This window comes from Oryzias latipes, chromosome 23 (genome assembly GCF_002234675.1).
Source record: "Oryzias latipes chromosome 23, ASM223467v1".
NCBI classification, from domain to species: Eukaryota; Metazoa; Chordata; class Actinopteri; order Beloniformes; family Adrianichthyidae; genus Oryzias; species Oryzias latipes.
This window is the reverse complement of record NC_019881.2, coordinates 4200202-4226250: the sequence shown is the minus strand read 5'-3', so window position 1 is coordinate 4226250 and position 26049 is coordinate 4200202. Positions and strand designations below refer to the sequence as shown.

General features: G+C 41.5%; 1 protein-coding gene across 4 annotated transcripts in view; it reads left to right on the top strand.

Moving 5' to 3' along the window:
* LOC101168426 (anoctamin-4-like) overlaps positions 1 to 26049 on the top strand; it is a 106725-nt gene that overhangs the window by 47082 nt on the left and 33594 nt on the right. For 2 of the 4 annotated variants that reach the window (XM_023952309.1, XM_023952312.1), the window contains 9 exons: positions 7761 to 7961; positions 11656 to 11804; positions 12301 to 12450; positions 13277 to 13377; positions 24141 to 24185; positions 24262 to 24393; positions 24467 to 24573; positions 24682 to 24737; positions 24871 to 24992. In XM_023952309.1, the coding sequence (XP_023808077.1) occupies positions 7761 to 7961; positions 11656 to 11804; positions 12301 to 12450; positions 13277 to 13377; positions 24141 to 24185; positions 24262 to 24393; positions 24467 to 24573; positions 24682 to 24737; positions 24871 to 24992 (1063 nt within the window). The remainder of the gene's footprint in view (positions 1 to 7760; positions 7962 to 11655; positions 11805 to 12300; positions 12451 to 13276; positions 13378 to 24140; positions 24186 to 24261; positions 24394 to 24466; positions 24574 to 24681; positions 24738 to 24870; positions 24993 to 26049) is intronic. The other 2 variants (XM_023952311.1, XM_023952310.1) reach the window with 2 other exon arrangements.

The window sequence follows — 26049 nt, the reverse complement described above, 5'->3', positions numbered from 1 at the left end:
TGATTTTCAACTGAACTAAAAACCCATCATTCTCAATTGGAAAAAATAAGATGATAAGGTCATTTTTAATAGAAAAAGTGATTAAAAATACATTGACATATTCTCACATTTGCATTATCAACTTTCTTGCTGGCTTACGGAAATGTATAACGTGTTCATGACTGAGTTTGTGTCCAACTGCTCTTCTAAATCTGCTCTTCTCTCAGCTCTGTAGCATCCTTCGTCCACATGTTTTACAGGACTATGTTTTAAAGACAATTAGCATCATTTACAGACACGTGTGTTTACAATCCACCGTCAGCACACATCCTCATAACTTCATCCTGCCGTCCTTGTTCTGAATCTGCTTTGATTGTGTTCATATCATGTAGCTGACATCATTTTACTAGTGTGTTGAATTTTAGGAAGCTCGGGTGTAGAAACTGAAATCCTTCAAGTTATTCAGATTTAAGCTCCTGCTGTCAAAACCCTTTTCCTAGTCCCGAGGTTTGCAACCTGCAACCTTCTGCCACCACCGGAGCCACATGTGGGCCTTAACCCTGCCATTGTGGTTCTTTGGGTGAAGATAAAACATACATTTTTTAAAGTAACTGTAAACAAATTCAAGGATTTTAGGTGGACCTTGTGCTTAAAGAAATATATGAAAGGTCACTTAATGAGCTCTGATTTATTTTTGGCTAGATTTACACATTTCTGACAGAGATGCACCACAAAGGGAAAAATAAACGGTTTTACTGCTGACATTAAATGCTACTACATTTGTTACATTGAGATGATCTCATGTTTATTTTGAAAGGATGTCAGTTCATATTTTTCAAAAATGTTTCTTTTAATCCTAGACAAAAAAAAACGTTAATTATAATAGTAATAATAACACAAATACAAATCAGTATTCAAATGGGTGAAGTCAGACTTTGTGGTAGAGGGCTGCATTGGGATTGGGTCCCGCCGGGTCCCGCGGGACCCAACGCAAATCTCGCGGGATTGGGCGGTTTGAATTGTACTGCGGGCGGGAGCGGGCGGCAAAAAAAAAAACTCTGCGGGATCAGTTTTGCCATGAATATCTCATGAATATATAATAGTGGACTACGTTAGGCTGTGCGGCTGTTGGAGTCTTATGTACTGAAGCTCCGTGAAGGCACCAGGTAGAGACGCCCAATGGCCACTGTCATCTAACCTGTTGTTGGGGGTGTGCAACGCCCCGCCCCGCCTCTTAGAAATTGTGTTCTTTAAAGCCTGATACCGCGGTCGCGTATGGGCGGAGCTATCAGCTAAAGTTCTGGTCTGATCGCTGCATGGAGCGATGTGTGCATCAATGCATGGTAGACACGAAGAATGTGGAGAGATCAGGTTTATTATTTTAAAGAGTTCTGCTTGATAATCATGTTTCCATGTTTGAGTTCATAGAATCATCCCAGAGAAAGTCTCTGCTTCAACTCCCGCAGTGAAAGCTGCGTCTCAATCTGACGCCGTGTTTCCATCTCTCTGACAGAGTTTGAAGCCAAAGCCCCTCCCCCGCCTCTTTACCTGCTTTTCCTCTCTACCTGTTCACCTGTTCACATCCTCTGCAGCTTAGAGTTATTTTCCCCGCGCTCCCAGTGTGTTCTACACAGAGAGCGCAAAATACGGTCATAGCAGGTTAACGTTAGTCGGAACGCTCTAGCGCAACAGAAGGATGAAAGAGCTGTCAATCTATCTGGCAACACTGCGCGGGATAAGGAAGAAGCAGAGGTTTCCTGACAGGGACATGATGTCAGTTGATGAAGCAGAAAAGAACCTCAAACGAGGTTCATCGTGTTCAGATCTGCGTGCCAATGCCCCACTGAGGCGCAAAACAGCAAAAACGGGAAAAGGCTGAAGCTAAAAAAAAAAAAAGTATTTTTCCGTCAGGAAAAAATTAATTCATAGATTTTCAGCTCTGTTGAACCATTACAATGTTTTTCTTCCTGCAAATGACTTTGACCTGCATCTATCCCAGCTGGTTCAGCGCGCTTCAGGCCGTCTGTCGTGGACAAACAATGTCGCGGACACACGCACACTTTTTTTACCGAACAGGATTTGTGAAAATATATTTAATGATTATGTTGCACATTACACAAAAGAGGAATGCATGAAAAGATGAGACTGGAGGAGGGACATGAATCTCTTTAATAATATCAATAAAAATACGTGTTTTTTTCTGCGGGACGGGAGACGATACAAAATCAATGCATCTCTATTACTGTGCGGGACTAAATTCTATGAGTTTTGCGGGTGCGGGCGGGAGTGGACATACATATTGCGGGTGCGGGCGGGAGTGTAACGCATACGTTGCGGGAGCGGGCGGGATTGGTCAGAAATTTGGCGGGTGCGGGCGGGAGCGGGATGAAGAAAATAGTCCCGCGCAGGGCTCTACTTTGTGGCTCCTACTGGATTGTTGTTTGTGAGAAACCAACCCCGAATGGCTCTTTACATGTTGAAGGTTGCAGACCCCTCTTCTAGTCAATTACATCTTTTTCCCAGGGAAAGAACATTCCGGTCACATGAGGCACCATCTTCACACACTGGTTTTAGTTCCTGTACATCGGAACCCCACTGAGACGGGTGGAGGAGATCCGCCTGCTGTCCCAATTCTTTGGCATCAGAGCAAGTTATGGGGGGGGGGGGGGGGGGGGGGGAAGCAAGGCAGTTCTTTAAAAACAAAGAGGGATTATAGTCTAACCTCATCTAGCTAATGTCAAGGCAAATGCATGCTGGGATTAAAACTGAACGGTGGACCAAAAACATATGGTCTGGTGATCAAGTAAAGTCGACTTGCAAATGAGCCCTGTGTCCTCCAAAAATAACTCATCAGCTCCTAACACAGAGCGCTGAGCCTGTAAATGTCTGTCAGTGTTTGAAAATTCCCAAACAAACGTTCTGAGACTGTCATGGATACCTGACTGGGGCCTGTTCTTCCTCTGCTTTGTTTGCTCTGCCTGAGCCGTCCCATCTGAGCCGGGCTTGAGTTACACTTGCTATTAAATTTTGACGAAAACATTGTTCGACGGGCCAGAGTCCCCACAAAGCAGGACGTGTGGTCTAAAATGTAGTGGCTCAGTCCTTCCAGAGCCAATATTTATAGTAAGCAGTTCTACGTTCCACTAATAAGACCGGCGTTGTAGTTCTGTGGCTGCTCAGGAAACCCCGTCGATGGAAACACTGGAGAAGTCGATAGCAGCTGCAGCTGATCAGTGATGTAATTACCCTAAGTAATAAGGGAAAAAAGTATGTTGAATAGGTTTGATCAAACATTTCTATCAAAGTGCAGGGAGTTGATGAGAGCTTGGGCATCAAAAACTAAGTAACAAGACAAACATCCGGCGTCTTTTATTCTCCAAATGTATTATATTTACATTTTCATTCTAAGTCTCACTTAAATCATATTTAATCGAATTTAAAAGTGTTGCCAGTGGTCTTTTAACCCTGTAAAACCTACAACATCAAAGATGAGATATAGATCAAATTGCAATTATGATCAATTATGATCTGTTGGCTGATTTGTAGGGGTGAAACAATTAATGGATTTCTATTCCTAAGACAGAATCAGATCGGTCTGTCTGAAGCAGAATCGAATGATTCTATACCATTAAAATAAGAATAGATCATCAAGGTAATCTTGGAAAATACTGTTTAGATTGATGTACGATAGGTTTATTTTACTATAACTACTACAAACGACCAAATGCATCACAGCGAACAACACACGTGTTGTCAGAATCTAATGGGTACCTGTCTGTGTGCATAAGTCTGTGAGATAAATCTACCAACATAAATATATGAATATATTTGTAATTAGTTGTGTGCAGGCTTTTTGTTGATGTGTGAACTCGACTGCCCCCCCCCCCCCCCCCCATCTCCTCCCATTCTAACCCCTTATCCCCCCTCTAACATCCCACTCTATTTCTTCCTCTCTTATTTCCTTCTGTCCGGTCCAACAAGGAATGCATACAAATATAATTGTCATAAAAAAGCTTAGCCTCTAACACAAAAGGGGTTTATACAAATATACTCTCTGTTTGTCAGAAGATCCATAATCCCCTATTGTAACAGTCAAATCTGTCCAACACAAGAGGCCTTCAGATCTGATCTGCTTGGTCATCTGTTGGACAGGACATGTTATAAAAAAATAAGTAAGAGCTCTGTCTCCCTCTCTGGTCACCGACGGGAGCCTACCTCCAGTTCTGGATATATTACATCTCCCTGCAACCCCAGCGCACACTTCCTGGATGCCGCTCACCTGATTCGTTCATCAACCACTTCATACTTACGCTCTGCACTGAGTGAAGCTCAGTGTGAAGTATTGTTTGTGCCACTCTGCCTGCATTACCAAGCATTGTATTTGGATCTGATGTTCTGTCTCCTTACTCTGTTTGCCTGCCCTGACCCTCGCTTGGATCCTGACCACCCTGTCTCTCATCTGATTATTTTATGCCTGTTATCGACTAAAGCTAAAAAACCTGCTGCATTTGGATCCAGCCGCCTGCCTGTACTTGTGACAAATGTGATGTTAGCAAAAACCGATCAGTCCATCATTCCAGTCCAATGCATGGAAACACCTTGAATTTAGCAAAGACATGTGACCATACAATGAGCTAGCATGTTCTGATAATGTTCCCTTTGGATTCTTTGGATGTGGAAAAACAACATCGGGCTGAACTTAAGGAAACTAAAATGTGAATGGATTTGACATTAATTCTTGTTTACTTGTTTGTTTGTACACATATTTAATTTAAACTTGATTATCTTGCAAGAAATCCAACCAATCTGGAAAGCTTCACCTGAATGTTCAGTATCCACACTGGTTGAAATTTTGGCTAAAGATGTCCTGGATCCATTTTAGGTCAGCAAATCTTATTAAATTCGACTGTTGTAAAAATGAATCGTCAGGCCCCTAGTGTTTTATGACGTTTTTGTTCACAACAATGTTAGTGTAAGATGCAAAAAAAAGACAAAACAAAGCATCATATTTACCCGCAGTTTCAAATTTGACCCATACATTTTAACATGTTGTATAACGAATTATCAGCAAATTAAGCTTTTTTTCAATTCAGCAAGTAATTTAAAAAAATGACCAACAATAAATGAGTTATTCTCACCATAAAGTTTAGAAAATCAGCTAAACTTTTCCCGCCAAAAGACTTTTTAGAGATTTCACAGGAGCGGCCACGAAAAGCCCATCTACTGCCCCTAGTGGAATGATGATAAACTACAGGGCAGAAGACATGGACCAAGTTATATATGGTGGGTTTTCAAAGAAGGTTTGGATCATGCTGATGAGATAGGGGTTTTAGAAATTCAAGTATCAAATGTGATACAAATTGTTAAATAGGAATTACTGATTAGGCCGTTTTAGATTTTAATTTGGAAATGGTTTATTTTGAGCAGTCAAAGCAGAAATACCAAAAAAGACAAACAACATAAATGTATATCTATACAAAGATATATTAAACATAGGATATTAATGATAAAGTTTTCTAAATAGTTTTTGCAGAGCAGCAGGAGTTCATCAGAAATTCACCTCTGAATTGTGGGCGGGACTGTTGGCACGGAGCAAGCCCGCCCCCTACTTCCTCTCCCCATTGCTGAGAGCTCTGTGTTTACACGCCCTCCCACTAGCTTACAGCCCCTCTCACCCCTGACCGAACATTACCGGTATTTAAATAAAGAAAAACTCAGAAAAGCAATCTTGTTTTTTTTTTTTCATTTGTGTCCTCCATCATCAACAAAATGCTACAAGAAAATGCTACAAACACTAAAAGCTCCATTTTCATTGGAGTGGATCTATAACAGAAGCTTTGCATGAATTTGCTCTTTATCAGTGCCTCTGACACACACAGCTCCTGTTTACAGCCCTCTATAAAGCTGGTGCAGCAGACAGAACCGTAAACATCTAAATGAAGAGAGAACAAAGAACACATTCATTGGACATGCTGGAAGTGTATTGTGTTTCTATTAACTACATCCATGAGTTCCAGTGTTCCGAAAACTCAGCTGCTGATTTAAAAGCTGCTTTCTTCGACCCAGTGTCTCTCTTTTACTATATCTCAGCAGAAAAATAATAGCTGAGTCACTTTTGCTGTCACAGTGGAAAATACATGGTGTACAGACCTTCATATGGGAGTCTTCTCTGTCTTCGAAGTGGACTCTAATGGTTATTGAGTTTTCTGTAGCTTTAGATTCTTTATCTGGGTAGAATTAAGTCAGCTGGCTTGTGGAGTTTATGCATTTAATAGTTGATCTTTCAGAAAATGGTTTTAGGTTGGTTCTTGTGTCCTCAGCAAAATAAAGGGCTGGTTTATACTTCGTAGCAATCGCCCATTGCATCAATTGTATGGTGTCCCTAAGACAATCGTGCGGTCTAGGTCGTACTAGGGTTGGCCAGTTTTGCTGTGATATTTTCTTCGTGTTTATACTTTTTAAGCGTGATTACGCCATTGTCTCCATTTTTCAATGGCTTGGTATTTTTTATAGTGGTATAGCTGTAGGGAGCCTTGAGATTCTGTATTTTATATTTATATAGCTTGTTTTTTTCATATGCAAAGCTCTTTTGAAGAGGCTTACATCTATATAAATAAGTTTGTGGTTAGTTGACGGTGCTGATAAGTGCTGCATCAGTGCTGCATCAGTTTGATTCTATATTTTTTATTAGCCTGAACATGCCAAATAACTATACTTTTTAATTTTTTAAGTAACATTTCAAATTATTTTCAACCTGCTCTATATTATAATGGAATATAGCTGAAGTTATTGCTGCATTAGAAAGTAAATAAGTAAATATATAAAATGGGTTTAATTATTTTCTTTTTTTTGTAATTGAGTCAGAATGACAATGTCTATCTCTTCTTGTATTTTGAATGCCATAATAGTGGCCTTGACTTTAAAATCCTGGGATGTGGAAATGGCATTTATCTGTATCGGATTTGCTCTGTCGTCGTGTATTCTAATCCGTCTAAAGCTTAAATGGCGTGATATGTCTTTATAGTTGATAAAGACTAGAATGATAATTGACTGGTTAATCTGTCACAGTTAAGTGAAACAAAAGGAAGTAAAAAAAGGTTTATTTTTTACTGTTTATTCATTTATTATAGATTTATGGCAAAGTAGATTTTTTTAATGAAATTTAACTTCTGACTGTCTATGAGGACTGAACTGAGTGAGTGGGATGTCAACCATAGAAATACTTTTACCTCTAGCTCTCAAACCACATCAAATCAATTCAGTTGCCTTTTTTTTTAACGATACAGACGCCACCATTTTGGAGCCAGATGTCAGTGAGAAGTGATTGGTCCAAGTCGGTCAGGGTCAATGTTTCTTTGGCAACCAATCAGAAGTGAGCTTGTTGAAAGGCCACTCCCCTATTGCTTATCTGAGCTTATCTTAATCTGTCAATCAAACGTTTCGAACGTTCTACATAGGACCGCCTACTTTTCATCATATGATTGGCCAGTTTATTACTTGTAAAATAAGAGTAAGAAGGGTTATTCTGACCAATAGAATGACTGAGTAATAGCTGTTTAATTCTCTATAGACGTCTATGGGATTTTGGTCCAAACTTCCTGTTTGGAACGCCAGGGGGGAGGGGTCACTCAGTCCAGTTCTCTTGTACAGTCACTGAGTTACATATAAAAGGACTGTAAAAAAAATTGTTTCCACAAATGTTCATTTTCAGTGACATATGTGACTTTAAATCCTGATCCAGGGAGAAACAGCTTCTTCTGGTGTCATTTTGTGTTGAACAGATGTGAGTTTGTCTCTACATGGATCTGAGCCCCAGAGGCGGAGCTCCCATCCTTGCCAAGTCCTGCTGCAGTCCTCTGCCTGCAGCCACCAGGCAGCAGACAGGCCTCTTACCGTCTCCTACTGTGGAGGAGAAGAGATCATGGAGGAGTCGTCTGCCTCCGGCCTGGACTCCAGCATCCAGGACGACGGGCCTGCTATGGGTGAGACACACAGCTGACGTTCCTGTCCTCTATTGCCTCATTAAATGAGGCAAAGGAGGACAGCTTTACAAGAATCTCATGAACTGATTTAAAATGGGGGGAAAAAAATACCTTAAATATGTAGTTTTTCGAGATTATAAAAAAATGTATCCACGTTTATCACTGTTCATGATCGAGTTTTGTCACTGGGCTGCAGCAGCTCACAGGTCGTAATCCCAAATGTTGAAAAATTGTAAGACTTGTAAAAAAATTTAAGAGAGACTTACAGCGCTCCAATCTGAAAACACAGATTGAACATTTGCGCTGAAATTAATGGATAATTCCCATTACTCTCAGTTTATCTCTAAAGGTCATTGTTTGGATCGATTGGTTGCTGAGCCGTAACAAAGTTCCCCTCAAATCAAATCAAATCAGTAACAGAGTCAGCTGTCATAAACTTAAGCCTTAGTCACAACTCCAGCCCAGAGAGGTACAGCGGTGCAAGATTGTTTAAAGGTTTAAAAATCTTAAAATGAACTCTGAAATGTAATTACAGGCCAAAAATGGTCAAACCTATATTAGTGAGCAAGTGGTCCGCATATAATGAAGGGTCTAGACCGCTCAGTGAGCTTATAGACTTGGGACGGGTGATACTGGGAATTTGGGTCAGATACCAAAAAAATACTGGGCAAGTATTTGCTGATATCAACACCGACACCAATACTTCTTCCTCAAATGTTGTGATTATAGAACAATTTTGAAAATACACAATTTTGAGCTGTTTAGACAGACAGCGTTGCCAGATCGGGCAGTTTTCTGCTCAAATCAGGCGGGTTTTTGCCAAAATTGGGCGTTTTTTATCGAAAAATTGCAATGAAAGTGTCAATTTCATCACACTATTATTAATACTACACCTTGGTATAAATACTATCGATACTCTGATCCATATGCCCACCCCTACTGTCGAACAAAAATGTTTACGCATGTTTGTTCTGAATTCATGCAGTGGGTGACAGATATTAATCAACTCTTGTACAGTATGCAAGTATGAAGAAGAGGAGAAGCAGGTGAAACGCCTCAAATCCTGCGAGGCTGTCACTGTTAAGCCACGGACACACCTGTAATGTGATGCGCATTCAGAAACACGCATTCTACATGCGTTTAGCTCAGGGGTCGGCAACCTTTACCACTCAAAGATCCATTTGGATCAGTTACCCTCAGAAGTGAAAGCAAAGGGAGCCGCAACACTAGAGGCGTTAGAAAAAATCATTTCGCCGACATATCGCGATAGTTCATTTGGCGATGATGCTGTCAAGATATTTATTTAATTCTTTATTTAATTCTGTATTCTTTACAACCTTGAATAGACTTTTCTGTCTGTCAAACACCCAGAGTTAAGATAAGTGAGATGATGGAAACAAAGTCCCTTTGATTTTTTCTTCTTTAAATCCAGTAAACCCAATAAATTATATTGACAACTAATTTTTAAAAAGAAGCAGCTGTTAGTTTGTTGCTGGTCTGGAATCATAAGCGGTGAGTCTAAGCCCCGCCCCCGCCTCTCTACCTGTTTGTTGTTTTCCCCCACGTGCAACCCCCCCCCCACCCCCATCCTCCCTCCAGAGTGTTCTACATAGACAGAGCAACATACGGTCATCATAGTAGCGAGTTGACACGATAGTCGGGGCGCCCTAACGCAAATGTAATCAAATTTATGCAGAAATGGGTGGTTTTAGTCTTGGAGAAAAAACTATTTTTGGGGCGCCCCAAGAGCCCCTCAAGAGATCCCCACTGAATGTCTTTTTTAGAAGATCCTTCCATCCCATAACAGACTCTGGTTGCGTCCACAACGGCAGACACGCCCCCTCCGCACATTCTGCCTGCTCGCTCTACCTGACGGTGTTAAAGGTGCCACGACAATCTTAGAACATGATAGTTATTTCACAAAAACACAGAGAACCGCAGCACAAGGATGAAAGAGCCGCAGGTTGCCGACCCCTGGTTTAGCTCATGGTGTTCACACTGGATGAGCCGGGAGGGGCTTCTGCTTCTTCTTTTTTCTACTTTTTATTAGTGCGTGCCCACCACCTACAGTTGGAATAGGCTTGATGTGAAATCTGGTGAATATTGCTTTTTCTTTTACAGATCTATTCTGAAGTATAAAAAGACTGTCATAGAATTCCAGCCAGACACAACCCACAATTCTTAATTTCTTCTCCTTTCAAATGGTTTGTACTTCTAGGAATTAAGGGGGTGAGGGGAGTGATTTATACGTCACTACCAAATCATAGTCCCTGATTGGTTAACGTTAAACTGGTTTAGGTGTCAACATGAGTTCAATGGCCGCATGTTTTGTACATAGAGCCAGAAAATAGTTGTAGAAACTTGTATAGCTACATGTCAACACAAGAGTTTTGAATGCGGAAGCCTGTATTATGTGTTTCCAGCATTTACATAGACTTTTCGTTGGGAATGGTCGCTTGAACCCACATTGCTGAGGGCTGTGAAAACGCTCGTCTGCAGGCATCCTGCACTTATCTATCACGTGCAAACTCCGTGCGTGCAGCATTGGGCGCGGTCAGTAGAGGTCTAGTATGTCCACCTAGAGTGGTGGAAGGGTATCGTACAACAGCGTCACCATACAACAGTGTCACCATACAACAGCGTCACTGTAAAACAGCGTCACCATACAACAGCGTCACCGTACGACAGCGTCACCGTAAAACAGTGTCATCGTACAACAGCGTCACATTATAACAGTGTCACCGTACAACAGCGTCACCCTACAACAGCGTCACCCTACAACAGCGCCACCGTTAAACTGCATCACCGTACAACAGCGTCACCCTATAACAGTGTCACCGTACAACAGCGTCACCGTACAACACGACACATTATAACAGCGTCACCGTACAACAGCGTCACCCTACAACAGCGCCACCGTTAAACTGCATCACCGTACAACAGCGTCACCCTATAACAGTGTCACCGTACAACAGCGTTACCCTATAACAGCGTCACCGTACAACAGTGTCACCCTACAACAGCGTCACCCGTACAAGATAAGTGACTGCAACTTACTTAATCCTTACAAATACTTCATGATACACTTACCAGACACACAACAATGGTACGTTTTATTTTTATGCCATCTCTTGAGGTGGTCCTACGAGCTTCAATGGAACAGCGAGACACAGGTGCAGTCGCGCCTCTCTACGACCCTCCATGAGCCAGAACCATGAAGGTCAATACAGGCCAACCTCCCTGCATGGGTCCTACACAATAGGGGGATGTGACTATGACTCTAGTCTGAACCACATCATGACAGGTTTCTGCCCGCTGTCACTTCATGACGGCTTGGATGTAAACGCTTGTAAATTGGACCAATTTTCTCTTGGAATCAGAATGACTTGGTGTCACAAACTTGGACATGCACTTGATACTAAAAACTTCCTTTTCTTTATTTATAGAAACTGAATCGAGAACAGCGAACATGAAGTTGAGCTATGAGGAACAACTTTTGTCAAAACCCTGAGATTTAAGTATGATTTTTAAGTCTGACTCAAGTTCTGTAACTTACATGACCTTAAAAGAGTTAGGATAGTGCCTTACAAGGCAAGCTCCCCCTTTTTTAAATCACTAAAGTCCTCAGAAGGACAGAGAAAGGCTGGCAACTGAGCTGGAATGTGTTTGCCTTCATGTTGAATCTTCTGCTCAGCAGTGAAGGATGTCAATGTGCTGCTTGAGACAGAAAGGTGTGTGGGCATCAGCAGTGGGTCCAGGGATGAGGACTTCACCCTGCAGAACCCTGGAACCAACAGCACCATCCTAGAAGACAACACCAAATCTAATGTGTGCATCGCTGAGGTCAGCGGTTATTCTAATGCAAATGTTTGGTCTGAAATATGAAGGTTATGTCCGAATTCTTTCACTAATTAGTGCTCCGTGTAGGATATTCATCGTTTAGTAGAGCTGTCTGATCGATCTACAATTCCAAAATCCGTTGACCTGGAAATTACCAAGAAGTCAGAAGTCTCTACCAAGAACCAGATGGCATTGATGCTTATTTGATTGAAGAATACTGACCACAATGCTTTGCATTTGAAGAAATGAATTTACATTTGTTTTCCTCACCAGAACATAGTGCATTCATAAATAGTCTTAGTAAAATGTTCGTATTTATTGGGTTTTTACTTTGGGAAATCAGTGGTGTCGTATTTGCTGTTAAAAAAAGTATAGTCTAGTAAGACTATAAAGTATAGTACTGTGTAGTCTTTTAGGGGTTAGGGTGGGAATTCGGGTACAACCCCAATCATAGTTTTTTATGTGTTTTACATTTATGTCTCCATGATGTTCCACGCAGAGCAAGAACAAAGCAAGCGGCCTGTTCTTCAGTGATGGAAAGAGCCGCATAGACTACGTCCTGGTTTATAGGAAGTCCAGCTCACAATCGGAGAAGAGGGAGATTTTTGAGAGGAACATCCGTGCAGAGGGCTTGCTGATGGAGAAAGAGGTGGAGAACCTTTATTGTTGCTTTTGTTCTTCCAACTGTAAGCTTAGAAATGTGTCATTTCAAAACAAGGGCTTCAAGTCCTACTCCAATCATCTTTTGAAATATTATAAAGCGTTCCTGGATGTCTTTTAATTATGATTTTACCGCTTTTCAAACAAAATGAAAAAACTTGTGTCGTTTTCTTGCAAAAAGTTTCTGCAGAGCAGCAGGAGTTCATTTGAAATTTACCTCTAAATTGTAGGCGGGTACATTGGCAGGGAGTCACCCTGCTGTCATTTCCCATCATCCTTTTGTTTACATGCTCTCCCACTCGCTCACAGCCCCCTCACAACCCCAACCTAACATTACCGGTGGAACAAAAATGTCGAGCAATATCAGAGCTATCCGGCTTTGATCCAGATTCCAGCTCAGACGAGGAAAACAAAGACGTTCATGGATCTGTTTGTCTGCAAGTGGATGCATCAGAATGGAGCAGAGCAGGGAGCTAATAGCCTTCCTGGCATGTTTTCTATGTCAATAATATATTTTTTCGTCTGCTCCTGATTCACAATGATTTGAATAAAAAAATACTCAAAAATGTAACTTTAATCTGTCCTCCATCATCAGAAAAATCCCAAAAGAACACTTTAAAAGAACCAAATACAAGCTGACAAACCACACCACATTGGAGTGGGTCTATTAGGAGATCAGTGGCAAAATGATCGGTTCTGCGTTAAGAAGCACAACAAAGGCAGTGGGAAACTTTAGACGATGTAGAGAAGCACACATGTGTGAACAACCCTGGATGTCGTTTGTGGACACTACCTCTGCTTTTGTGTCTTTGCAGGCCTCACTAACAAACAGCGACATGATCTTCTTGAAGCTGCACGCACCGTGGGACGTGCTTTGTCGCTACGCAGAGCTCATGAACATACGCATGCCTTTCAGGTGAGAAGAGGCCTCTGTGAGGCTGTGGTCTTCCATGTCTGCACTGCATGCATGCTAGCCAGAACAGATAACTTGAGTCCAAAGGTACACAAACACACAAAAATGATTCAAGCCCCTCTTTCATGTAACACATTTAAATTCTGTTTGTTTTATCTAAATATATTTATTTTAAAATAATGTATCTACATTTAATTGACCTAACACAAAATGTTTTAATAGTTTCACCTATAAACTCCGGTAATCCAAAATAAATGAGTTCAAGTAAGGGGCATGCCGTGCCCATGTTGAATGCTGTTTTCCTGTTTCTCTTTATTTATTCTTTTTAAAGTATCTTCTGCCGTTTTACGGCTACAGTTTTTCACCTATTTTAACCATTCAACTATTAAAATGTTCAGCTATTTCGTCTAATGCCTGCTATGACTTTTGGTCCGTCAAATCCTTCGACTTTTCGAAGAGAGAAAACCTTCGTTCGTGTTTTTTCACGTAAAAAACGTACTGTGGCTTGGAATTGTTTCAACTCGGCTTCTCCCAATAAGACGATACACGACGAACCTCATTTATAGAAAAAATTATTCTCTGTGTTAATACTGGCAGCTGTAAGTTGCCACAAAAGTGTTAGCTCAGTGGCTTAGTCAGTGGTATTGGCATGCAGAGCTTCTAAGTTCAAGACTGCTTAAAGACCGATCTCTGAGGATTTTCTTTTTGCCTTGCCTCCCTTGATAAAATTGAGTTCGACTAACTCAATTATATTTAATTACATGGAAGAATTTTCTTTGAGGTGGGGCTACTCATATTTATTGGATGGAAATCCTGGCCACAATTAAATTGAGTTCATCCATTGAGTTGTTTTTTTGAGTGTAAGAATGCATCCTATAATCATCATCATCATCAGAAGTGCAGCAGCAGCTTTTTCACTGGCTGCATTTTGTAAGGCGAAAACGTTTTTTTCTTTCTAAAAAACTCTTTCTAACATCATCATCATCATTAACAGTGATTCACATTAAGAAAAGAAATAAAAAATAGAAATTTAGAGTAAATTTGGGGGGGGGGTTAAATTACAAAGAGACAGATAAAAAAATGAAACAAAAAAAGTTAAAAAAAATGATTTGCTGCCAACTTCTTCTTTCTCTTTCGGCTTTTTCCATCAGGGGTCGCCACAGCGAATCATCCTTTTCCACCTCACTCTATCATGGACATCTTCTACCCTAACATTAGCCAACTTCATGTCCTCTGTTAAGACATCCATATATCTCCTCTTTGGCCGTCCTCTTGCCTTCCTGCCAGGCAGCTCCATCTCCAACATCCTTCTACCAATATATCCACTATCCCTCCTCTGAACATGTCCAAACCATCTCAGTCTGGCTTCTCTGACTTTGTCGCTAACACAGGCAACATGAGCCGTCCCTCTGATGTACTCGTTCCTTATCCTGTCTAACCTGGTCACTCCTAAGGAGAACCTCAACATCTTCATCTCCGCTACCTCCATCTCAGCCTCTTGTCTCTGTCTCACTGCTACCGCCTCTAACCCATAGAGCAGAGCTGGTCTCACCACTGTCTTGTACACCTTTCCTTTGAGTCTTGCTGACACTCTTCTGTCACACAATACTCCTGACACTTTCCTCCACCCGCTCCAACCTGCCTGCACTCGCCTCTTCACCTCTTTTCCACAATCCCCATCACACTGAACTGTTGACCCCAAGTACTTAAACTCCTGCACCTTCTTCACCTCAGCCCACTGTAACCTAATGCTTCTACCTTGATCCCTCTCGTTCAGACACATGTATTCTGTCTTACTACGACTGACCTTCATGCCTCTTCTTTCCAGAGAAAACCTCCACCTCTCTAGCTGTTCCTCCACCTGCTCTCTACTCTCACTGCAAATTACAATGTCATCTGCAAACATCATTGTCCAGGGAGATTCCTGTCTTACCTCGTCTGTCAGCCTGTCCATCAGCATAGCAAACAAAAAAGGACTCAAAGCTGATCCTTGGTGTACAGTAAACCCTTGTTTTTCGCGGGGGTTACGTTCCAGAAAGAACCCGTGATAGGCAAAAACCGTGAAGTAGAAACCTCTATATCTTTTAACAATTATTATACATTTAAATACTCTATTATACATTGAAAAGACAGAACAAACCATTTTACAGGCTCAAGCATTTGTTTCACCAATAAAAGTACCTTAGAAACGTTTTTTTCTACAAATAACTTCTGTTCTGTACTGTCAAATAATAATTTTAATCATCAATGTGAACAGAAGGCTTCAAATCGCGGAGATTAGCCCCGCCCACCAAGACCCAAAGAATTGTCATTATAAAATAATGATTAAAAAAAGTACAGTGGGACAAATAGGTGTATTTAACTGCTCTAAGTCCAGACTAAGCCGCTGCATCCTGACTTTACTCTGCAGTGTTTTCTTCTTTTGCAGCCCGCGGTGCAGCTGCAGGTGTGTTTGTTCGGGGGAAGAAGAACATAGTGATCATAGTTGGTGTCGCTCTTTTTTCTTCTTCCCAAAAACATCAAAAACATCCTTATACACCGACATGCCAACATCAAGAGAATTTGCACGTACATAATGTAAATTTGGCAAGCTGTTTTACGTACGTGTACATATTAAACTGCAACGTTATTGACGCACAGGTAGAGAAGAAGCTTAGTGACTTTTTAGCCAATCAGAATGCAGAACACAATGCACGATGCAAATCCGTGAAGTAGCGAAACCGTGAAAAGTAAACCGTGTTATAGCAAGGGATCACTGTAGTCCCACCTCCACCTTGAACTCCTCTGTCTGACCTACAGCACATCTCACCACTGTCATATCATTTGCTGCCAACTACCAAGTTTTAAAAGCTTTTCTAAAAAGGTAAATCTTTGGTTGACGTTTAAAACAGTGATATCATGATACTCAGTGATGTGCATGATCTGATATCATGCACAGCTCTGGAGGATTATTCCATAAGTGGGCACCGGTAACAGAAAACCCTACTGTTTGTGTTGTAGCCCAAACAAAAGACAATGGTGGTTTAGAATGATCCCTTTCCTCTTTTTGAAGGTTTGACTCAGCTTTTCTGACTTATTGAATATTCGCTGTCCTTTTCTTTTCATGTCCTCTCTTGGTGCATCAGGGTAAATTTTGTTTCAAGTATTTTCGCCTCAAGTTTTTGAGCAGAACTCAACTTTTGTGAACCACGATTTAACAAAACACCCAAAACTTTTCAAACACTACAAACAGCAGCAGAACAGAGTCTACGAAAGGATTGTCACTGTAGAAATGACTTCTGAGAAGTGGTTTAAACATGACAGTGAAGAAGATGAACATTCATTTATGTCACATTCTACAACTTTAGCTCAAAAATGGGAAAAACACACATCCTCCTTTGAGCTCCCTCCTGCACCTCATTGTCTCAAGGAGGAGAAGATCAGCTGATCTGAGGCTTTAGCCTGCAGTATGGACATTATTAGAAATGAAAGGACTTCGCAGAGGCATGACTCATCCTATGTGAAGAGAAAAATGCTGGAGTTGTTCAGGACATGGATGAAAGCTGGAAGACAGTGGTGAGATGTTCTGTAGGTGTGACAGAGGAGTTCAAGGATTATCTTCTTGTTTCCATGGCGATGAACAGACTGATAGATAAGGTTGGACAGGATTCTCTTTGGAACATGATGTTTGCAGATGACATTGTGATCTATAGTAAGAGCATGGAGAAGGTGGAGGAACATCTAGAGAGGTGGAGGTCTCGCGAGGGCTGTTAGTGTAAGCGAGGATGAGGCAGGGGAGAAGATTGGATAGATGATTCACTGTGGTAACCCCCAAAGCAAACAGCAGAAAGGAGGAGTAAAAATGCTGAAAAAGAAGGCTGTTTCTGCTAGAATACTGGCTGCAGGAGTTACTGAAAGATTAAAACTGAAGCAATTTAGCAAATAAACAAGAAACAAGGTATCCTGCACACCTATTGATCTGCTGCTCGATTTCCTCGAGCTGTTCTAGTGTTACTGCTGTAATGTCCTTTTTGTTTTATGTTTTGTTTTATTTTTTACTGCGTAAGCTGAGTCTGTGTACACATTTACTTTCTGTCCTGCTTCTAGTTTCAGAGCCTCAGTAACTGCAACAACTTCTGCTCTTTGAGCTGATTGGGGACTTGTTAGTCTTTCTGCCTTTCTGACCACCTACTGACCATTCTCATCTTCCACTACTGCAGATGCTGATCTTAATCCACCTTTGTCACGCCTGAAACAACAATCATCTGTGTACAACTCTCTGGCTCCCTCCAGAGGGGTGGACTACAAATCTGAACTGATCCTTACCTGTTTTTACACGTTATAATAATAATAATAATAAAATGTATTTGTATAGCACTTTTCAAGATAAAACTCACAAAGTGCTTCACATTAAAACACGGTAAAACACAATATGTAAAAAAGAATTAAGAAAAAGCCATTTGAAAAGATAGGTTTTTAGCTGCTTTCTACAGTGATGAAAGTCTTCCGGGAATTCCCGGAAATCCGGGTTTTTGAGCAAACCGAACGTACTTTCCGGGAAATAAAGACCTGATCTCTACGGACAAATCGCTTTCCGGATTAAAAAATGGTCTGAAATCAGCTAATTTTAGCTTTATTTTCTATATTTCTCCGCAGATCGCTTCCTCTATGGTCGTGGCCATCTCTCGTCTTCCCGGCCTAATTGACCAATGACGGGACGTTTTAGTTGCTTTCGGATGCGTCGACGGGTCTGATTGGCTCTGTCTGCCCCACGTGGTCAGCGTGACTTGCTTCCCTAGAGACCAAAACTGGCGGACCCACGCTAAACTTTCACAAACACATCTGAAGAGTTTGCGATCAAATTTGTGTTAAAATAATGGTATGCATCGTCATTATTGAGCGTGGTCACGACCTCAGTTGTGAGAAGACGATAAAAAACAAATTGAAGTGGTCTTGGCTGGAAAAAAAAAAGATTTTTAAGGTAGTGTAGGTCAAATACTTTTTTGTGTAAAATAATCTCAAAACCACATTTTGAAATAATTTCAATTTTAGTTTTGAGTTTCAGTTTTTATTTTGAATACATTTCTCTATCTAATTTATTTGTATTTCCTAATTACCATGATTTAGTTCAGTATAGTTGACATTAATTATAAGTATTTGATGGTTTGGACCCGCACTCCCTTAAAAAATAATGTTTACAATGTTTAGCTTAGTTTGTATGTTTGTTTTGATATTTCCCAGATTACTTAGTATTGGTGTTAAAGAATTGATGTATTATGTTATAGAATTATAGTTTAAAGCAGATCCCATATTTTGATGTAATTATAGTTTGAGAAAACAGTGCAAGTGGATGTTGTACATCAGTCATTTCTAAAGCAGAAATAATGTATAAATAACTGAGGTATTTTCATAGAATATCATAGTTACTGGTGTTCTTTTTGCCATTTGGGGCTTTGATGTTACTATATTTTAGCAATTGTATGTTTTCCAGCTTTAAGGAAAAGCGTAGATTGTAGGATTGTGTTACTTTGAGCAATTTTCCAAATTCTTTTTTAGGACCAGCAAGTCCTTAATGGAGAGTCAAACTAGGGGTTTGAATGACAAATCATGATGCTCTAATTAGTCTTAGTTTCTAGCTAGCTGCCAGAATGCACCAGAATGCATCTAAGACCACGTATTTTTCCAAAATTTCGCTCTGTGCCCGCCATATCGCTCAAAGAAAAGTTCAGGGATTTTTTCCATGCCTGACTTTCATCACTGTTTCTAAAAGAAAACACTGAGTCTGCAGATCTGAGGCTGAGAGGGAAGGAGTTCCAGAGGGATGGAGCCACTGCTGCAAAGGCTCTATCACCTTTGATTTTTAGCACATTCCTGTGGTCATTCGGTCTGCCATGTTTACCCTTTTGTGCATGAATGTGATGGTGGCTGCTTCTAAGATGTTGCTCAGTCTCTGTTGTCTGAGTGGAGAAAGCATAAAGGCCGAAGAGTTCACATAAGCCACCACTCTATATGTGGTCAGTACTCGTAAGGGATGTCCAATGACTATATATGCCATTTTCTGGAGTAGCTTGGCTGTTTGCTGACCTTAGTGCGTAAGGGCTTGGTGTATGGTAGAGTCTGAGTCTCCCCTTAGAACCCAATGATGGATGTGTGTTCAGTGGACAGATGTTAGGTCAGTACTGAGTTTAAGGTAGAGCAGTTGGCACCAGTGTCCACTAAGAATGGTAGTTTCACATCCATGACCTATACTGACAGCATAGGTTCTGCCATGCTTTGACTGTCAGGGTCACTATGTGGGGTGTGTCATTGTTCTTGAGGGTTCCAGGGGTTCCATGCCTCCCGGGATTCCCAGTTCACTGTAGGCTTTTGGTCAGCTAGCCCATGTCCACACCCTCTCTAGCCGTCTGCCCCTAGGGGTCCACCTCTGGACCCATGCCATCCATAAGACCAGGGGTGGTGAACACGCGGCTCTCGAGCCGCATACGGCTCTTGGCCAATGAGCGTGCGGCTCTTTGCGTCTCATCATACTTTCTATATACTCTGCCTCATTTCATAATTTTCTCCCTCTTAAACCACACTCAAACCATCAGAGGGTATTAAAAATAAATAATAAATAATGATAAAATTAATTTGGCAGTGTGTGTGTTTGATGTTGCTCCCGACACATATGTGACCGCCAATCCTTTGCTCAGGTTACGCCCAATGCCGGAACACATAGATAAACATTTGATGTGTGTGTTGATATGTCATGGTCAAAATGGGGAAATTCAGAGTATAAAGAGAAACACAGGACATTTCTGGAAGAACGGAAAGATTCTTACTTTTTTACTGAACAGAATGGCGTCACGATGTTTATTATTATGAGCTTTTGGAAGCAGTAAAATAGTTCATGGCAGAAAAGCACAAAACGTGTCCCGGGGAAAATTAAAAACACTTCCTGATCTGACTATAATTGTCTCCTTTATTAACAAGTTGAAGCTTTCCAAAGCGCACATTAAAAATGGCAATCATTCCACTTTCCTTCTTTGAGGAGCTCACAGCAGAAAGCTGCAATCTAAATGAATAAAGCGCAGAACGTGACGGTAATGCTGGACGGAAACGACCGCAGATCACTTTTCTCATGGATCCTTTAATGCAGAGACTGACTGCCTGAGATCCCTGCTTGTCACTGACGAGGCAGCGAGAGAACCGGAGATGATTGAGCTGAAATCTCTCTGAAAGAAGGCCCTGTTACGTTTTGGAGAACGGAGAACCGTGTGTAAAAGAGCTGCTCTCAAGCTGCTGTCGATGTTCTCCTCAATGTCTGCCAGTCGCTGTTTGTTACCATGAAACACGTGAAATCAAGACATCGGTCCGTTCTGACCGACACTCACGTAAAGGAGCTGCTCAGAGAGGCTTCAACTGGCCCGGGGGTTAGCCCCGCCTTCAGCCCCTAAGACTCATGGGAAGTGGGAAATCTTAAGTGTAAAACCATGAGCCAGGGAGCTATGAGCAGAAGTGACTTGCATGCCGTTTGGCTGTGTGTGTTTGTGTTCAAGTTAATGGCCTCTTAATGTGGACAGGGGGGTGTGCGAATAACGCAGCCAGTTTAATGGTTACTTAGCACTTGTTTGTTTACTACGTTGAAGAATTAACATTAAGTTGCACACAACTGAAATGTAATGTATTTAATGTGTTTATTGTAAATATGAATCACTCAGACACCAGAAGGATGCTCTGTCCAGATGTTTGTGGATTTGTTGGTGTTAGGGTCATTAAAAGAGGAATGTTGAGATACAAAGAATTACCAGTTATGGATGAATGGTGAAATATTCAGTTTTTATCATCGTAAATCTGACTTCAGAGGAGTCAGTGCCTCACCAGCCATCAACCTCACCGCCCGTCACTGAGTAGTTGTGTGTGTCAGAGAGAGGCAGAGAAAAGAGTGAGAGAGAGAGAGAAAAAGAGAGAGAGGTGCCTGTGTGTGTGGAGGGGGTATCTGACCTCCAGGGTAGTCGCTGTGTTAACTCTGGCTAAGCTGCATTTGATGTGTGTATTGAGGGTGGACACTTTCCTTGAAATAAACACAAGTACAATACTTGCTGTTGTGTTGTAGGGAGAGGAGTGTGTTACGGAAAATAACACGGCTTTAATTGCGTGTTTGTCCGTCTTGGCAGGTCAATGTGTGGTGTGGCTCTTTGACTCTCACAGTGAAAAAATTCGGCGCTTGGTGTCAAACTTGTTCGCCACCCCTGCATAAGACTGTCAAAGTCTGTATGGGCAGTCCCTAGCCCAATCGCCGGGTTCCTTGCAGTAATAGCACAGTCCAGCATCCATCAGTCCTCTGAGTGTACCGACCCGGAAACCTCAGCCTTTCACCTCACTGCTTCCTTGTGGTGGTCCCCTAATTCCTGCGGGGCGAGGGCCGGATTGAAACCTGACACCACCAAATCTGTTCATAGGAGGGTTATAGTCTGTAAAAGGAAACCAGACCAGACGGACTAGACTGAGGAGCTTCAGTTGTGAACATCCTTTTCTTTTTTTCTTTTCAGCTTCTCGGTTCTCATTCCTACAGTTCAGTGGTGAGCCAGACGCCAGCCCCCTCCACCAGAGGGCCGTACCACTGCAGTTATTGTAACGTATTATTGGAAAGTGAGACGGTTTTGGGTGGGCCGGTACTTTCGACAGGGATTCATAATCATATTTGTGATTCTTTGCCTCATCTGAACTGTTTTCCCACTTCCCGGTCACATATATGTCCTCCTCTGATCTGATCGTTTTCGTCCTCTTCCTCAGTGTGTCTGTGTGTGATGGACGTTCCTCTTCCTGTTCTGATAGGCAGTCCCCAGACTGACCTGCCTCCTCACACCTCTCTGTCCTGGATGTATTTGCCCTTATTTCCTCACCCCAGGGGAGACGTTGCCTTTCCTTATTGCTCTGTCCTGCCAGATATCATCAGTCCTCTGCTGCTGCTCAGTCACATATGCTGGTTTCCCAACCCTCACTGGCTTCATGCTTCCCCCAGAGCTCTTGAAACGGTTTCTGACCATATCAAATACCAGATCACATTCTTGAGATGTGAGCAATGAAAACCTTCAGCAATGGAAAGATACACGTATGTTGTTTCACTTGTTTTTTAAAAATATTATTGTTTTTTGTTGAATTCTAGTTGAAACGATAAATTTCCAAAACATGTCAAATATTCCCTCCTTTGTAACGATTTAGGGGGGTTTTCATATTTTCCAAAGCACAACTGCCATATGCAGAACAGTGTTTTGGTGGTCAGCACTATTGCCTCCCACCAGGAAGGTTCCTGGTTCTTGGCAGGAGCCATTCTGTGTGGAGTTGGCATGTTCTCCCCATCTTTGCGTGGATCCTCCTCCCCCAGTCCAAGAAACATGCGGTTAAATTAAACGATGACTCCTAGGTGTGTATGTGTGTGTGCGCTTGGTTGTTTGTCTATCTATGTGTCCCTGTGATGGACTGGTGACCCCTCCCCAATTGCCTGTGACTAGCTGGGATGGGCTCCAGCAGACCCCTGGGATCCTGATCAGGATAAGCAGGCAGAGAAAATGAATGGATGGACAACGGCTATAATCAGCAAATGAGAACAAGATGTTTATGAAATGAGTCTGAGTCCAGCTGAAGGACTATATTTTCTCCCTCAAAGTCATAGGGGTTGACTTGTTCCAAGATCATTTTCCATGTCTACTCAGTGTTGTAAAATGTTGGCATTTTTGTTTTTCAGATGACAAACTGGGACAATAAGTTTGTCAGAGCTTGGAGGCTCTTTTCAAGCAGAACCCCCCCCCCCCCCCCCCCCCCCAGCCTGATCTGAGCGTGGAATATGATTAGCTAGGACATTGTATTGTTGTCATCCAGAGGATCAGGCAGTTATTGTTGCATTTACAAATGAAAGGTGGCTAATTGAAGGCTGTTGAATTATTCTTTTTAAGCCACCCAGCCTTTTGGCTGGGGTCTGGACATCGGAGGGGGAGTAAAAAATGCTGGACGTACTTGTGTTAAAGAAAAAAGTAGTAGAAATAGAGTTTAAATTGCTTTTGAAATCCAGAGAGTTCCGCACTGTATAGTTTTTTTAGTTGACAGGGAGTAGGGAGGTATTTTAGACACAGCCCAAGACGCGCACTGACAGCAATGTAAGATGCCTTTTTTAGCCGATTTCAAATAAAACTTTGGTATTTGACTATTTTCCACCACTTGTGGGTCTGAGACGACCCCCTGGTGCTTTGTTTACATGATCAGCTGTGGTCACCTGGCAACACCAAAATGCGGCCGGAGATCGCTGTTATTATGATCTGTTTTGGTTTTTAAAACAGACCAATGGAAACAAGATAATTTACCTATCATAGGATCAATAACATTCTAAAAAGTTCAATGTTTCATGACTCAATACAGTATACCTGTGCCCCCTGAGCCCCCTGTGACCCCTGTGATGTATTTTTGACTGTTGGTTAACGGGAAATTTCTAATTCAATACAAGAAAAAGTTCTATAAAAAGTCAAAAAAAGGGACATTTTTAACGTAAAGGTAAATGCTCTCTTCATATCTGTCTTGTGCACAACTTTGTCCGTGTGCATACATTTCATTTTGACACTTATCTCACCCCATACGGGACGTTTTCGCTGTGAGGCGAGAGCACCAACCAATGCACCACTGAGCACTACCCACCATGGAACTAAGATCTAAAATAATGCTCTTCTATTGCTTTAGTATGGTTCACTGCGGATTATGTGACACAAAGAGCTTTTACTTTTATGCACTAACTTCCTGTTTATTACTTCGTCTAGGAGGAAGATATATTTTATGCAACGGCGGCACCGATTTTTAAGCAGGTGAGAGAGGGGCATATATGTCATTGGATGTGGAGCTACGCTGCTTCTGCAGCTGTCATGGAAACCTCTCTTGCAGAATGGAGAAGCACATCAACAAATTTCGCGGGTGGCTCCCACGCAAACCAATGAAATTTGACAGCGAAACTCTTCCTGACTTGGAGCAGAACGAAAGCTTTACCGCCCCCTTCAGTCGATCGAGGATCCATCAGTGAGTTTGTGTCCGGCCCGTCTCTTTGCTGTGAAAACAGCATTTTTAAAGAGGGATTTGTGGTTATTTACAGTTTCATCATCCACAACAAAGAAACCTTTTTCAACAATGCCACCAGAAGTCGCATCATCCACCACATTCTGCAGAGGGTCAAATACGAGGAAGGGAAAAACAAGATGGGTGAGTTTTTTCCCAAACGTTCCCAAATTTTGTGATTAGGGTCAAAAGAGTCTAAAGAACCCGATATTAGCCACAGCGTCACATTTCTTCTTTTCTGTCTGACTGCAGGACTGAATCGCCTTCTGAACAACAACTCGTATGAGGCAGCTTTCCCTCTTCACGAGGTAAACCGGCTCGTCTACCTCAGATGGTTTTCCACTCCTGCTCTGCTCAGAACCCAAATACCTGCTTCTCTGTTTGGGTGTTGCATTATTAATACACCAAAGCTGAACCGACCACATGTGTGTTCATCTACAGGGCAGCTACCACAGCAAAAACTCCATCAGAACACACGGAGCAGAAAACCACCGGCACCTGCTGTATGAGTGTTGGGCCTGGTGGGGAGTTTGGTACAAGTACCAGCCGCTGGAGCTCATCAGGTACCTGCTCGTCATTTTTAGCGCGTTTAAGGTCTAAGTATTGTAGATGGCTGTGTTCAAAGCGATGAAACTGTCCTAAAATTCCCCCAAAAAAACCCCAAAACAAAACAAAAACCCTCGGATTCACTCTTGATCCCCAAATCCAAATAAAAGAACACGACCTACATTTTTTCCAGTTTTATTTTTAATCTGATCCTGAGGGAAGTTTTATTTTGAAAAGCTACTGGACTCGACATTCAACTCATTCTTGATGCATGTCAAGTTGCTCGGTCACGTGTTGAAAATCCATCCACTACTTCCTGAAAGGGGGCTGCTCCCACCGATAAATAGAATCCCCCAAGCTAGCAATGTTAACAAAAACAAAAGTATTTGGAAAGTTTCTTATTGCAGATCCAGTGAGGAAATAAAACAAGAGCCTGACTTCAAAATAAAAGAAATCTCCATATGACAGACAAAAACTAGGAGTCTTGACTCAGAATAATATGGAAGCGATTGTGTAGCATAATTAAAAATAAAAGTCAATACCAGACATGCTTTTTCATTTTCAAAATGAAGCTGCATTTTTGAAAAAGCAATCCGCCAAAATGCTTTTTCATGTTCTTCCTCAACACTGCTTATTCTGTCTCTTAATTAAAATGATAAAGAAAATGGTATTTGACATTTCATTTTCAAAAAGTTCTCTGGTAAATGTGTAGCAAAATTCCTTTAGAAATGTCTAATTTGACAGTTCAGTTCAATTCAATTCATTTTAATTTTGAGTCATTTGATGCAGTTACATTTTGAAAATTAAAAAGCATTTCTGGTATTGACTTTTATTTTTAATTATGCTACACAATCGCTTCCATAGAATATGACTTGATTGTGACAGTTGTTCCATCAGACCATAATAATAATAATGCAGAATATTTAGCTGTCTAATGTTATGAGGATGCTGCTAATAAGGTTGTTCAAATTATGGATTTACATTAATGATTTTATATATATATAAACTCATTTTATGCATATTATTTCTTCCCTTTGCTGTGTTGAAAAGACCCTTTTTATCAAACTTAGAAGT